Raw genomic sequence first — 15,891 nt, 5'->3', positions numbered from 1 at the left:
AAATTTAAATCCATCTTTAAGACACATTTCGATCGAGCCCTTTGATTGGTCCATTTCCAATTGGTCCTTCGTTCGAATAAGTTTCAAGCAATAAGAGAGTTTCGCGATATGTTATTGTTATTATTATTTTTTTTCCGTTTTAATTGTTATTGTTATTATTATTTTCTTTTTTTTTCTTTTTCGAAATATTTATTTCAAAAGTACGTATAACTTCTGTTAATTGTTATTATTTTGAATTTTATTTATTTAATAGTGCCATTCATTGGACGTGTTTTGAAAAAGAGAAATTAATCGAGCAAGAGAGAGAGAGAGAGAGAGAGAGAGAGAGAGAGAGAGAGAGAGAGAGAGAGAGAGAGAGAGAGAGAGGGAAATAATCCTCTTAAATTTGATCAATTTTTAATTTAATTTAATATTTAATGTGTACGTGTATTTGTGTACATATATATATATATATTCATATACATGTATATATATGTATATGAATCGTCTCATACACTTTGTTGTGATCCATCGCGTCAATGCTAGTAGCTGTTGCGTAAAGTTTGGGCAAACGGGCTTGCACGAAGAAGAAGTGTCGTTAATGGAGCTGAAAAGTGCGCCAATGAAGCTGTCAATTATATCAGACACCTTTTGTAATTAAATACGAAAGGCCACTCGCGACGACGAAGTTCTGCTATATACCGTGTATATATATATATATATATACATATATGTATATATATATACGTATATAGATATATATATACATATATGTATATATATATACGTATATATATATATATATATGTATGTAATGACAGCAAGAAAGCGTGTAAGAATTCTTTGTAATCTAGGATATGTATTCTTTTTCTTCTTCTTCGTTTTAATTGAACACGTTATATTATCTATTTTAATTTCGTGGAATCATGGAATATTTATAACGAATCGAAAAAGTAACGACTACTACTACGTCGTAATAGAATGAAGATAGGTATTTACATGAGATACGTTAGCCAATAGTATTGTTTACTTGATACCAAACTGTAAACAAAGAAGGGAAATAACATTAATACAAATTCGGTGAAAGATGATTCCTCAGATGATTTCATTTTCTGAGATCTATGCTTTTACGGATTAATTCTTTTTTCTTTTCTTTTCTTTTTTTTCTTTTTCTTTTTTTTTTTTTTTTTTTTTTGACTATTTTTATTCAATTTTTGTAGGTTATGTTTATTTTTTTCTTTTTTTTTTTTTTTTTTTTTGCTAAGATTATTTTATTAACTATTATTATTTATTTTTTAGAGATTAATTAGTTTTAGAAAATTTATATGTAGAATAATTCGCCGGGAAATTATGATTTTTTTTTTTTAGTTTGTTTATAATTTTCAAAGTAATAATATTTATGACGAAGCGTAAAAGGGGGAGAGATATTTATCTGAGAAAAGTTTGCCGTGATATTACGTACTAATGTTATATTTATAATTTTTAATGTACTATTTATGATGAGATATAAAAAAGAAAGAGAGAGAGAGAGAGAGAGAGAGAGAGAGAGAGAGAGTTAACGCAGGAAAAGTTTGTCAGAATATTACAGTGCAATTTTACATTTATAATTTTCAAAGTGATATTTATGATCAAGTATAAAAAGAAAGAAAAAAAGAAAAAAGAAAAGAAAAGAAAAAAAGAAAGGCGAAGGAAGAAGCAAAAACTTATATACGAGGAAAGTTGTACAAAGGTATTTAATCTATTTACAAATTTTAATATAGCATTTACTAAATCGATGCTGAAGTATGAAAATATATATATAAGTAAAAAATCAAACATAAGACAATATTCCTGATAGCAATTTTACTTCACATTATTTCTTAGAATCATCCTCAGGATTTACAAATAGAAATGTCGTCAGACGACATTCTTAAATACTAAATCCCGATTAATTCTATGATTTAATGAAAAACGAGATAGATAATCCTTACGAATTGCATTAAGAGAAAGAGTGGAAGGATAAATTAAAAATTGCAAAATTTAAAAGGAATGAAAAAGAATTTACATACGAATGTAATATTAACGAAGAGGATAAAAAAAAAAAAAATATATAGAATAGAACATAAAAATCAATATTTAATCAAGCAGGTACTAAAAATATATATTAGAAATGTTTTACTTGTTGATTCATTAGGTAATATTAGTATAAATAATACACACACATATATATATATATATATATATATATATGTGTGTGTGTGTGTGTATTAATGAAAAGTTCAAATCTATTGAATAATTAAATGATATTATTCTTCGTAAACGATATGAATGAAGGACAGAAGGAAGAGAAAAGGAAAACAAATCTTTTGTTGTTATTATTACTATTATTATTATTATCGTTATGATATATATATATTATACTTGAATAGGAATCTTCCTAGTGGATCTATATATGTATCGTATAAATAAAAATAATGCGTGAGAGGAGATCCTTCTTCAACCGACCCTACCGTATCAGCCGGTAGCACTTGGTATCGTTAAATCACGATGATTACCGCATTGGGTTTCATTACTCGGAAGTAGGCAGTTCTCGTTTCAGGGACTTTTGTACGTAGATAAAACTCTATTCGTTCAGAAAGAGACAAAAAGAGAGAGAGAGAGAGAGAGAGAGAGAGAGAGAGAAAGAGAAATAGAGATAGAGATAGAGATAGAGACAGATAGACAGAATAAGATGGACAAACAAAGAAGAAAGAGAGAGAGAGAGAAGATAAACAGATAGATAAACAAAAAAGAGAGAAACAGGTGGATATTTTTGTCTTCTATTATTTCTTTCAATCTTTTTTTTTCTTTCAATACTCACTTATCTCGTTTGTTTGGAAAACAAGGAAAAATGAAAAAAAAAAAAAAAAGGAAAAAGGAAACTTCGATCAGTATAGAGATTACATTTTCATAACTGTTTTCAATTGTTATAAAATCTAGTTAGTGTAATAACAGAACAGGTAGCTCACCTATAACCAGGGGGTATGTTTATCTAATCAACGTTCGATAAATGTTCGAAGCGGATTAAACCTCTTTGTTGTTCTATCTATCTCTCTTTCTCTCTCTCTCTCTCTCTCTCTCTCTCTATATATATATATATATATATATATATATATATATATATATCGGATTTAAATTCAGATGTCTTCGCGATATCTTTCAAAATCACTTTCGTAGGTCATCTTGATTATAATTATAATGATGTTTTCTTTTTTTTTGTTCTCTCTTCTCCGCCCCCGTCTCTCTCTCTTTATTATTTAACATTTCGTAATTTTTTGTAATTTTTGATTATTATTAATTTGAAAATATTCAAAGGAAAATTTATTTTGCAACGTAAACGAATTAATTTTCTTTACGTTTTGTTTCTTTTTCGTGATTTTTTTTTTTTTTTTAATCATGGCGTAAATATCAAAAACAAAAAAAGAAGATGTCTTCTCTTCACTTCTCTTCTCTTCTCTTCTATTCTATTCTATATTCTTCCCTTTATTGTATCTCGTGAATTATTTTTACGCCGAACCATTGACTTCGGTTCGCTTATCCCCCATTTTCGCGTAGGCGACATGGTTTCTGATTGACCTTAGACATTTGCCTCCACTTTATATAATGAATCTAGCTAACACTCATTTCTGCATAATTTTAAACAACTTGGAAAATCGTCTTCATTCCTCACATGGCAGCATATATATATATATATATATATATATATATATATATATATATTCTCTCATAGTTCTCATTCTCATAATTCTTATCTCACATTCAATGAAGGATTAGAAAAAGCCATTGATCATGATTATGTTTCTTCGTAGTTTGTGTCGCATATTACTGGTCTTTTTTTTTTTCTTTTTTTTTTTTTTTTTCTTTTTCTTTCTATTTTTTTCCTTTTTTGTTTCCTTTCATTTTTTCTTTTCTTTTTCGTTTTTGATCCCTCTTCCTAGTTTTTCTTTTTTTTCTTCTTTCATTTTTTCTTTTATTTAACGATCGTGTATCTTTCTTTCATAATTTATAAATAAATAAATTCGTCTTAATGTTTTAAAAGTTTACGTTTGATTAATAATAACAATTAATCTCAACAAAGAAGATGATCCGTATTGATAAACAGAGAAAATCATATTTTATCGTTGTTATCAATGGTAGTATTATTATAATAACATTTTTATTAATGCCCAAACTGTCGTCGGATTTGTATTAACGAGGCAAATCAAATGTGCATTATAGTAACTTCCTATACGTATGTATTATTCAAAACAGTTCTCATTAGAATTCACAATAATATATAAGAATATTCAACGTATAAATAGTATTTTATTATGATTATAACATTCTTATATACATTGTAAACTTCAAAACATTTTCAAATGAAAAAAAAAAAAAAAAGAAAGCTTCGACCAACTAACGCAAAAAACTCAAATTCCAATCGAAATCAATAAGAGATAATCAATAAGGATATTGAAAATGAATCAGTCAAATTACATATTTTTGAAACGATTGTAAACTTTTTTCTTTTTTTTTTTTTTTTTGTAAAAAGAACGTTCTATCGAAATATCATTAAGAAAAATCATTAGATAAAAAAAAAAAACAGAAGTTCGATTAGCTAGTAAAGATTATTAACAATTAATTAATACAGATCGTGTATAGATCATTTGTGTAGATCATATGTGTAGATCATATGTGTAGATAATCTAAAATCATGTATGACGGTGAAACAAACGATGGGTCATCGTATTCGATATTACGATAGAGAAAGAGAGGGGGGAGAAAAAGAGAGAGAGTGAGAGAGAGAGAGAGAGAGAGAGAGAGAGTGAGAAAGAGAGAGAGGGAGAAACGAGTTCGTTTGAACAGCTGAGACATGTAATGCGGATGCACATCTCGCTGCTGTTTATGCGAATAGTATTGAACCATCTGTTTGGTATACTGCTAATAAGAGAATCCATCAGGATATGTTTATTGCGACTTAACTTTACTCCGGAAACGTTGCCCGCTGGAAGACAACTTGTTTTTGACTTAAGAATTTCAAATATGCGAAATATATTCTACTTCTTTTTTTAGACAGTATTTTACTTCTTTTTTTTTTTTTTTTTTTTTTTTTTTTTTTTTTTTTCTTTTTTTTCTCTCTCCCTTTTCAAATTGATTTATACGCGGTAGAATTTTTATAAATTCTTTAATATGATATTTTCTTTTTCCACATCATAGTAATCGGTAATCTTATTCAGTCATGTAGATGTCAGCTTAATCATCCTCATCATCATCATCATCATCATCATCATCATCCTTCATTTGATTAAATAATCCTTCATTTGACTTATTTAAAAAAAAAAAAATTTATGTTGTATTAAATTATAATTTGATCAGTATAATTTATAATAATTACTTAATAATTACTATCAGTAACTTATAATCCTTCATTTGACTTATTTAAAAAAAAAAAAAATTTATGTTGTATTAAATTATAATTTGATCAGTATAATTTATAATAATTACTTAATAATTACTATCAGTAACTTATATTATATTAACTTATAGTAACTTATATTATTGATATAATTTATATTAATATTGTATTTATACTATTAAAAACATATAATATTAGAGATTATGATTTAAATCAATATTACATATTATACTCTTATATTGTTAGGAATTTATACGTATGTATAAATATTAAGTATGAAGTACATAACTTATATTAATATCATTTATACTATTAGAAAGAAACTTATACTGATATAAAAATTATACAAATATAACTATGCTATGCTAAGTACAAATTTTTATATTTAACAAACATAAATTTTCATATATAAATGAACAATCAAAATTATCTAACAAAAAAAAAAGTGAAATATATGTACTTACATATTACTTATTTCATAATTTTATATTCATTAATGATCCATTATCAATCACCTCTAGATTTCATGAAAGCTATATAAATATATATATATATATATATTTAATATATGTAAATAGATTTATTCAAAACTGCTTATAGAAAATGAAATAAAAGAAAAAAAATATAAATAGGTGGATTTGAATAAACGGTATAAATAATTTGACTTAAAAAACGTGTAAATTCAAATAAGAAAACAGTAAACTTTGTTGCTCTATTAAAACCAAAAAGAAAAAAAAAAAGGACAATAATGGACTTGTATAAATCAATGATATTATAAAAAATTTTAATTGAAATAAGAATCTTGATTCATGAGAGATCTCTTGAAAACAGGATTGATATCATCCTTCTCAACCTAATCAATGATACTTTATACAGTTCATTTGTGATCATTGAAATTTCAATATTCAATTCTGAATAACCAAGCTGAACCGCAAATGGACAATGTGTCGTATCTTTGCGAGGCCCGAGTAACTCGTCCGAAGATAAAATTAGCATCGGAGCTGTGTTCGAGTAGGACGCGTGCCTGGAACATATGCCTGAATGGGGTCACCGATACAACAAGTACGACGATGTACAGGGGAAAAAAAAAAAAAAAAAGAAAAAGAACAACAAGACATCTTATTCTCCAATAAAAAAATTTCAATGGGAAGAAGGAAAAAAAAAACAAAAAAGAAGACAGATTTTTCTATTTCAAACGTCGGCCGGCTCTAACTCTCAAACAAAATCATTTTGTCTAATAATGAGACATAGGGGGAAGGATTGATGATAGTCATTTCTATAATTTTTCGGTGATCCAACAAACAATTAAGACTCTCTTAATCGTATAGTCTCTAAACAATCCTAAATTATAATTATCATTCTCCATGACATTTTATCTGACATTATTATACGGATTCCCTTTTTCTTAAATTTAACATAGACACGTTGATTGATTTGAATTGAACATGATGATTATGATGATGATGATGATGATGATGATTATGATTATGATGATTATGATGATTATGATGATGATGATGATGATGATGATGAAGATGATGATGATGATGATGATGATGATGATGAGGATGAGGATGAGGATGAGGATGAGTATGAGGATGAGGATGATTAAGCAGACATCTACATGACTGAATGAGATTACTGATTACTATGATGTGCAAAAAGAATAATATCTTATTTTAATGTGACGTTTTAATTAATTGAAGAAAAAAGAGGATGAAGATGAAGATAAAGAAGAATTTGATTTTTCTAATGTATTATATCGTTTAATACTTAAAAATAAAGTCATTTTGTCTAATAAGACAGGAATCAAGTATTGACGATCATCATTTAACGATCAAACAAACGATTAAGACTTTAACTACAGTCTGTAAATAATCCTGACTCATAATTTATTATTTATCGTTTTCCATGACGTTTGTTCGATATTATTATGCGGATTTCACTTTATTTTTAAATTTAACACAAACATGTTGATTCGAATTAACGACGGCACCGTCGATGACGATAATGATGATGTTGATAATGGTAATGTGATGACGGTGATAATGATGGTGATGATGATGGTAATGATGATGATGATGATGATGATGGTGATGATGGTGATGATGATGATGATGATGATGATGATGATGATTAAGTATACAACGTTGTTGATCTTATCATTGTCTTTCTCTATCGTAAAATACATTTATTATCTTCAGATCACTACATATTATTTTCTTAAGAGTCATTGATTAATAGATTGATAATTGGTATTCGTGTTGATAACTAATACATATATAAATCTAAGAAATTGATAATTTCAATCCATGTTTTTCTTCATGAAATTGATACTTTGTAAGATATGTATATCAAAATTTATATAGAAAGAGAGAGCGAGAGAGAGCAGAAAAAGTCTATAGTGTTCGGTCGAACATTAAAAAATAATTGAATCGGTAATTGTGAAAGTCCAAAATTTAATAAAATAAAATTAGTTTATTGCATAGTTCATCTAATTGTATCACTGTTATATGAATTGCGTAATCAATAAATTCCCCCCTCCCCCCCCTTCACTTATTTATTATCTCACACTTTCATAAATATCGGCTCAATTATGACGCATGATTATCTTCTCACTAATTTATTTATTTATTTATTTATTTATTGATTTATTGATTTATCGATTGATTGATTTATTTATTTATTTTTCTTTTTTTCTTTTTTTTTTTTCCTCTTCTTCTTTTCTTCTTTTTTTCTTTTAGATGAAAATTGAAACGTCCCAGGATTTGACATAAAGGATAGGATTTCCTTAGAAGGGGAATGTTGTTTATTGAAAATATGGGAAATCTTCTGCCGTAGTGGCAGGTGTGATGTTGGTCACGCAGACTCCCTCCTCGATGGACAATCCACCGAATATGTTATCGGTGCTCGAGGGGGAGGCGCAAAACGACGTGGATGACATATTCCCACCGCATGTCGATACGACAAACATCGTAATACAACCAGAATCGCCAACAAGTAAGAAGCAACCATTGAAGACTTTCAAAGAGGTCAATGCACTTTTACAAACAGGCAGGAAGAGGGAAGTAAAGTTAATAATTAGGGAGAATGCTTGGCCTTTAAACAATGGTATTAGGGCACAACTTTGGCCGGCTCTTTGCAATCAGTATGCGCATGGAAAGAATATGCTTGATGGATTTTATTGGGACATGGTGAATCAAGTCTTTGGAACTACAGGTTTGTATTTTGGTAACAAAAATTTTTGTAATGTATATTCTCGATTAAAAGGAAGTTGCTATTGAGTTGTAACATAAATAAAGTCCGATTGCAAATATAAACCACACATGTTCTAATTCTAAGAATAAAATTATTTGATATAAACAAACTTATTTTTATATGTTACGATTCAATATACATATCCCTGGCTATAACTTATTTTCGTTTCTTATATAATTTCAATCTTTCTTTCTCTCTGTCTCTTTTTTTTCTTTTTCTTCTTCTTTTTTTTTTTTTTTTGTTTTAATTCTTCTATTTCTTTTCACAGAGTTACCTGAAAAATCAATCATGTTGCCGCCATTCGTCGATAGCACGCATTGTCTATCGTATAATTTAACGAGGAAAGGTAGAAGCGTTGCTGATAGAGTTGTTTCTGTTCTTGGATACGCTTGTCCTGATATTACTTATAGTCCATCGTTGTATCCTATTACTGCCCTTCTATTACACTTTATGCCAGGTTTAAATTGTCTTTTCATATATACATATATATATATATATATATATATATATATATATATATATATATATATATATATTAATATTTCTTCGTCTGCGTTTAATTATAAATTAATTATTTAATATATACGTTTTGTTTTATTTCTTTTATATAGAAGAAGAATGTTATCACTGTATGGCCAGTTTAGTAGCTGTAAAAGAAAAAATGTTTATTACACAAACGAAACTTCTCTATGAAGTTACATGGAAAACTGTAGAGCAAATAACTAAGAAACATGTGGTAAGTGAAATATAGTATATTAATAATTATAATGTAATGTGATATAAATTTATTATAATCATTTATTTTGAAATTTTTATATTTATAAGAAATCAGCAGCAGTACATTTAACAAGGCATTGTTCTGTCTCAAGAGCAGAAAGGATTTATATGGATTGGATATGGTGGATCCTTCAACTTCTTCCATTTCAACATCTTGTTAGAGTAATAGATTGCTTTTTACACGAGGGCATTAAGGTGAAAAATAATTTTTTATAATGTCATACCAATGAATACGGTCAATATGCATATTTATCTCATGATGCGTGTTTTGGGAACAGTATATAAAACCTTCTTAGTATTTTCTCTCACATTAGTAAGATTTTATGGCTTTGATCCAGATGGTAGATAAAGATGAAATAAATGATATGTATATATTCTAGTAGCGTGAATGTTAAATTTGACGATTGACTTGGTGCCAACAGGAAACCGCCCCAAGAACATTTTTGTGTACTGACTAAACCATCTTTAAGATTTTACATTTATAATTATACGTTATATATTGATAAAAATTTCTCACTATATATATATATGTGTGTGTGTGTGTGTGTGTGTGTATTTAAAAAAGAAAAAAAAAATTCCAAAGAAATACTTACATATTTTTAAATCCTATTAATATTAAAATATTTTCCTTAAGATATTTTACAAATTTTCTTTTTTCTTTTTTGTCTTTAGGTTTTTTATCGAGTAGCTATGGCAATTGTTTTGCTATTCTACAAATATTCGTCGTCACAAAATTCAGAATGGATGGTTGAAATAACTAAAAATGGCGTGGATGCTGCACTATCAAAGTTTTGCAGACAGATACCTGTAAGTAAATAAATAAATATTATCTTTGCTATATCTTTTGCCACAAGCTATATTATAAAATTCTTGATATTTAATAAGCGCTCTTGTCATAGAGATTTAATTTTAATGATTTAATTAACAGGTAACACCGGCAAAATTTTTACGAACTGCATTTGGAATTCGTGGACTTAGTTCGGCATACATATCACGAGTATTTCTGCGTACAGAAATGGCTTTGAAAAGTAAAAGCTTAATAACTGGGTCCAAATCATTAACAAGATCTCGATCAACGGATAATCTACCCACAAGTCAATCTCAAGTCAACATCCAAATGATGTCACATACATTGACAATAAGAGAAGTATGTTACATACATGTTACTTAATTATTCTCATTTGGGATGAATCCAAATGTGTATGCAAAATAATGCAGCGTGGATCACGTGGAATCAAGAAAATAGTAGATTATTATACATATTACTTCTATGTGTTTGTGTTCGTGAAAGCTTTAGTAACAACATTATATTCCATTATATATTGCAAGTACACTTAATTAATGAACGCTATATACCTTATTTTCGTATATCGATATCTCTCACACTCTTAGTTTAACATATAATACAAATGTATCCTATTGAATATCTATTATCAAATTGGACAATTTTTCAGATGCGAGCGAAAAAAAAAAAAAGAAAAAGAAAAAAAAATTTAGTTCGTCTTGTGTCCACCTAAGCATGCATAACTTTACGCATTGGTATTTTATTTAATTATTATTATTTTTTTTTTGTTTTTTTTGTTTTTTTTTTTGTTTTTTTTTCTGATTGAAGTAGTAAGTATATTATTACAACAACAACAATTTCTTTCTATGTCAATGGTTATTTCCCAATGGATTAAAGTTTTTACAAGTTGATATATATATATATATATTTTTGTACATAGAGGAGATAATATTTTGAAAAATAATTTCAATAGGGTTTGATCCGTGGAATATGCACAAATCTTTCAATGATTAAATTTGTTTTCAGAAAGAGTGCGAAGACACGTACAAAGACAGGGTATCGTATAATTATCTTTTTGGGAAATGTGTTGTTAGTTTCATGTGTTCTACGCTCTGTTCCTGAACTATTACCTATTATAATCATACTCACTCATTGTTCCACTCATTGTGCTAGCTTCTCCGCCATTATCCACTCACAGCTACTACTTTTTTGAAAAGATTAATACGATCATTAATATGAAGTCACAAGCAATAATTACAAGATACAATACTTACAAAATACATTTATGAATATCACTGTTAATCAGTGAATTCTTTCCATATAATACATATTGTCGAAATAGGTGATGTATTTATGGATACTTTTTTTCGCTCTTATTCTTCTTAACAATGTTATCTTCTCAAGGTGTAGATAGTGCCTTTTAGCCATCCATGTGTGCTTGCTATTGCCTGATACAAAACTCGATTGACTTCAGGTAACATGAAATCACATTCTAAAGGTCCAAATTCTTTTCATTATACAGAGAATGTAATACATTTTATGGAGCCCTTATGATGTGGTCACAATTAATATTTGATGCAAATGGAAATTGACTAAGTACTTGACACACATTGCTCATACTTTCTCTTCGTTCTAAGATATATATATATACATATATATATATATATATATATATATTACATATTCTAGTGATATATTGATTATTTCTTGCTACATTTATTTTTGAGGTTAAACATTTATCTTCTGTGGCAAATACCCATTGTTATTATGCTACTGTATATTTAACTTGAATAATTTGAAAATATTATTGGCTGTTGTTGCTCATATGTTGCGTACATACAGTGGTTTATCCACCAAACATTTATGCACACGCACACTGGCACACAAAATTGAGTCGAAGGTATACACTAATGTAACTGACGACTCTGTGTTGCTTTGTGTCATGCTGCGTTACTGGAATGATGGATTTAATGGTGATGGGTATAGGGTGCTCACAGTCCTGGACCCAGAGCTCTCTCAATGGGTGTTTATCCCATACAAAACATATGCTCCCAGATTCTTGACATGCCTGATGTAAGTATTCCTGTACGTCTGCTCTCGTAAAAGCAAATTCTGGAAAGGCAGAGCGCTTTCGTAGATCGTTCGTCGATTCTCTGTGGCATGATTTCGGTATGTCGTTATTGATGTATACATTGTTGCCTTACAATATAGATCAACGTATAGATCAATCACAAATTGGCAATTATGGATACTTTGATATGATGTATTATTAATTAAGCTTATATATGTATATACATATATAAGCTTAATTAATACAATTATGCTATATATTTATTAGGTATCATGTACTATTATATTTTTGATTTACATTCATGATGTAAAAACTGAGAGTTATATAATTAATTATTTGTACTAGCATTTTTTATTATAATTATACTTTTATAGTTGTTATCGTTTTTATATACGTAATCGCATTTTTCTTATTTTCTAATAGCATTTTTATTCTTTGCCTATGTCGGAGTTATAAAATGTAGACTTCCACATTTATCTGATATGTTTAAAAATGTGTCCACATCAATTTTTCAGTTTGCAGTATATTTCTTCCATGAGTCTGCAATACATTCTACCATCAACAGACATAAATTTCTTTCGCTCTTCTTCAGAATGTCACTGTGCATTTAGTAAACTTCATGTAGGTTTGACTAGTATACCTAGATCATATGCATGTGAAAAAAAAAGATCTTGCATTCACATAACCTTGATATCTCTTTATAATCTAAACATTTCATATTAAATTGTAACAATCATGCCGATCTATGATTGACTAAATATTGTCCTGTTTTATGCACATTATACATACATAGGTTGTTTTTATTTAGTGTGAGTATTAAATTTTTAATTGCAGAACACACATTCTCCCTTGCCTCTTTTTTACAATTGAGATTGAAATTATTTTATTTGAAATAATTATTGCAAACATTTCTTACTGATTCTAAATATTTATAGTACTTTTTAGTTATATTTTATGGAGAAAAAAAAAAAAAAGAAATAGTATTAAAACTTTTTCTTTGTATATTTCTTTAAAAAAAAAAAAAAAAAAAAAAAAAAAAAAATGTACGCTAAAAAAACGTTTATAAAAAAAAAATTTGCATCGACAAAATTGATTAGAATTAAGAATAAGTAAGATTTTTTTCGATTGAGTGCATGATCTGTTGCTGTTGTGATTTACTTTGCTTTTTGAAATTTAAATAAATTGCTCAAAATGATTAATGTTTGCATATTTACAAAAAAAAAAAAAAAAAAAAAAAGAAAAAAAGAAAAAAAGAAAAAAAAATTGCACTTTACCATTCAATAGATTTATATATTAATTCGATTTATTTATTTCTTTTTCATACAGTTATTCACCTTGTGGTCATGGCTACCCATGAGAATAACTATGTACCAACCAATTTTGCTGTACACTACAGAAGAACACGGATGTTCTTTGACAACATTTTATGTACGCGTTGAACAACACGAACCAACTCTTTTAATGATAAAGACATGTAACAACGAGGTAAGTCCATAATTTACATTATTCAATAATTAATTGATCAATTAATTTTGTAATATTACAGAAATTGAAATATTAAAATTTCCTTTTCCTAGGTTTTTGGAGCATATTGCTCTACAAGATGGTGCGAACGTAATTTAAAGGATGATAAAGGTCAAAGACAGGCGTATTTTGGTACAGGAGAAACATTCCTGTTTAGTTTGTATCCAGAAAGAGCCAAATATCCATGGGTAGGTATGGATTCTTCACACAATGATTCTAGAGTACATCATTCGGCTGAATTATTTATGGCGGCTGATTCAAAAATGATAACAATTGGTGGAGGGTAAGTTTAAGTATACTTTATTAATTTTATATATATATTTTTTTTTTATTTTATTATTATAAACTAATAATTAATATAAAAAAGATTTATACATACATACATATATACATATATTAATAAATATATTAATAAAAATAATATATATATATATATAAATATTAATATAAATATAATGTTAATATAGGTAATATTTATATAACATTTACACATATTTTTTATATATATATATATACATATGTATAGAGACGGCCAAGCAATTTGGATGGATGAAAATATAAGATACGGCAAAACCGATCGGTGCTCAACATTTAATAATCCACCATTGTGTGCTAGCGGTGATTTTGAAATCAGGGTACTCGAGGTATATGGCTTTGCCGGTGCTTGAAAACAAAAGGAGCAGGGGGAAAGAAACAACAACAATAATAACATCAACAACAACACAACAACAACAACAGCAAGAAAACAGAGAACCAATTGCCATATATTGATTTCTTTTATTTGTTACTGCCACTATGCGACTCTCTTTATATGTATGAGTGCGTACGTATACTCTCATACACATGTTGGCTTATATATATATATATATATATATATATATGTACATTATAGATTAATGTATATATATGTATATATACATTATAGATTAATGTATATATATATATACATTATAGATTATGGCTTCGACTCATCATCTTACATGTGTAAACGTCTTATGTCCATAATAAGATGATAACAATGATGATATATCTTCTTGGTCACGTACATGTAGGAAATATTTAAAACTTTAAGAGATACGTCTATACATATGAATGTTTTGTCGCAGCGAGTTAATCAAAAATTCTAAAAAATGAAAAGGGGAAAAAAAAAAAAGAGAGAAGAAAAAAGAGAAAAAGAAAAAAAGATATAAGATCTAATAGATGAGACTCTTATGTCCCCGTTTATTTTCGTACGTGCTTTTTTTTTCTTCTTTTTTTTTTCTCTTTTTCTTTTCTTCTTTTTGTATTTTTCTTTGTCTTTTTCTCTTTCTTTCCTTCTTTCTTTCTTTCTTTCTTTCTTTCTTTCTTTCTTTCTTTCTTTCTTTCTAATGCTTTATTTCCGTTGAGAGTATTTGTCTGATATATACATACATACGTCGTTACAAACTCAATTATATAGTAGCTCCAATTAAAAATGATATGTATCAAGAGGAGCGTTGCTTTTTACATGAAAACGAACTTCGACAATAATTTCAGCATATATATATATGTATATATATATATATATATATGTGTATATAACACGAGAATATGTTATTTATGTTCGTTATTTATGAATATTTCATATTCATCGAGTTAGTAAATATTGTTACATATTTGTGTATATAGTTATATAGATAGATAGATAGATAAATATATATATATATATATATATATATATATATATATATATATGTATATATATGTATGTATATTAAAGATTATTTCATTGCGCCCAAATAATAACTTTTGCAATGTATTAATTTTACCACGCGCAAGCATGATTTTTCTTTCTTTTCTCTTTTTTTTTTCTTTTTTTTTTTTTTTTTCTTCTTTTTCCCTCTTAATAAAAGAAAAAAAAATTTATTTATCTTAGCGCTAACTTCGATCATTTATTAACAAAAATATAACGTGAAAGAGGAATATTGAAAAAATTCATTTTCATAATGAATAACTAGCTTTATATCTATGCATGTTACACGAATTTGTCCTCTAGATATATATATATATATATATATATATATTGTAAATATTATAAATATTATGTATCTTGTGCACACAGATAGATAT

The 15,891-nt window shown here is 27.5% G+C and overlaps 1 protein-coding gene across 6 annotated transcripts in view; it reads left to right on the top strand.

Moving 5' to 3' along the window:
- LOC124953992 (GTPase-activating protein skywalker) overlaps positions 1 to 15,891 on the top strand; it is an 18,418-nt gene extending 2,527 nt beyond the window's left edge. Inside the window, exons 1-12 of one of the 6 annotated variants that reach the window (XM_047506143.1) lie at positions 1,302 to 1,708; positions 8,134 to 8,608; positions 8,916 to 9,104; positions 9,259 to 9,383; positions 9,473 to 9,619; positions 10,097 to 10,231; positions 10,353 to 10,571; positions 11,235 to 11,264; positions 12,195 to 12,281; positions 13,606 to 13,764; positions 13,857 to 14,086; positions 14,330 to 15,891. In XM_047506143.1, coding sequence (XP_047362099.1) covers positions 8,242 to 8,608; positions 8,916 to 9,104; positions 9,259 to 9,383; positions 9,473 to 9,619; positions 10,097 to 10,231; positions 10,353 to 10,571; positions 11,235 to 11,264; positions 12,195 to 12,281; positions 13,606 to 13,764; positions 13,857 to 14,086; positions 14,330 to 14,471 — 1,830 coding nt within the window. In that variant the 5' untranslated portion in view covers positions 1,302 to 1,708; positions 8,134 to 8,241 and the 3' untranslated portion in view covers positions 14,472 to 15,891. Of the gene's footprint in view, positions 1 to 1,301; positions 1,709 to 7,804; positions 7,828 to 8,133; positions 8,609 to 8,915; positions 9,105 to 9,258; positions 9,384 to 9,472; positions 9,620 to 10,096; positions 10,232 to 10,352; positions 10,572 to 11,234; positions 11,265 to 12,194; positions 12,282 to 13,605; positions 13,765 to 13,856; positions 14,087 to 14,329 lie in introns of those variants that run through there. The other 5 variants (XM_047506142.1, XM_047506141.1, XM_047506144.1 and 2 more) reach the window with 5 other exon arrangements.

This window comes from Vespa velutina, chromosome 14, assembly GCF_912470025.1.
Source record: "Vespa velutina chromosome 14, iVesVel2.1, whole genome shotgun sequence".
In the NCBI taxonomy this organism is placed as follows: Eukaryota; Metazoa; Arthropoda; class Insecta; order Hymenoptera; family Vespidae; genus Vespa; species Vespa velutina.
This window is presented reverse-complemented; position numbering and strand designations above follow the sequence as displayed.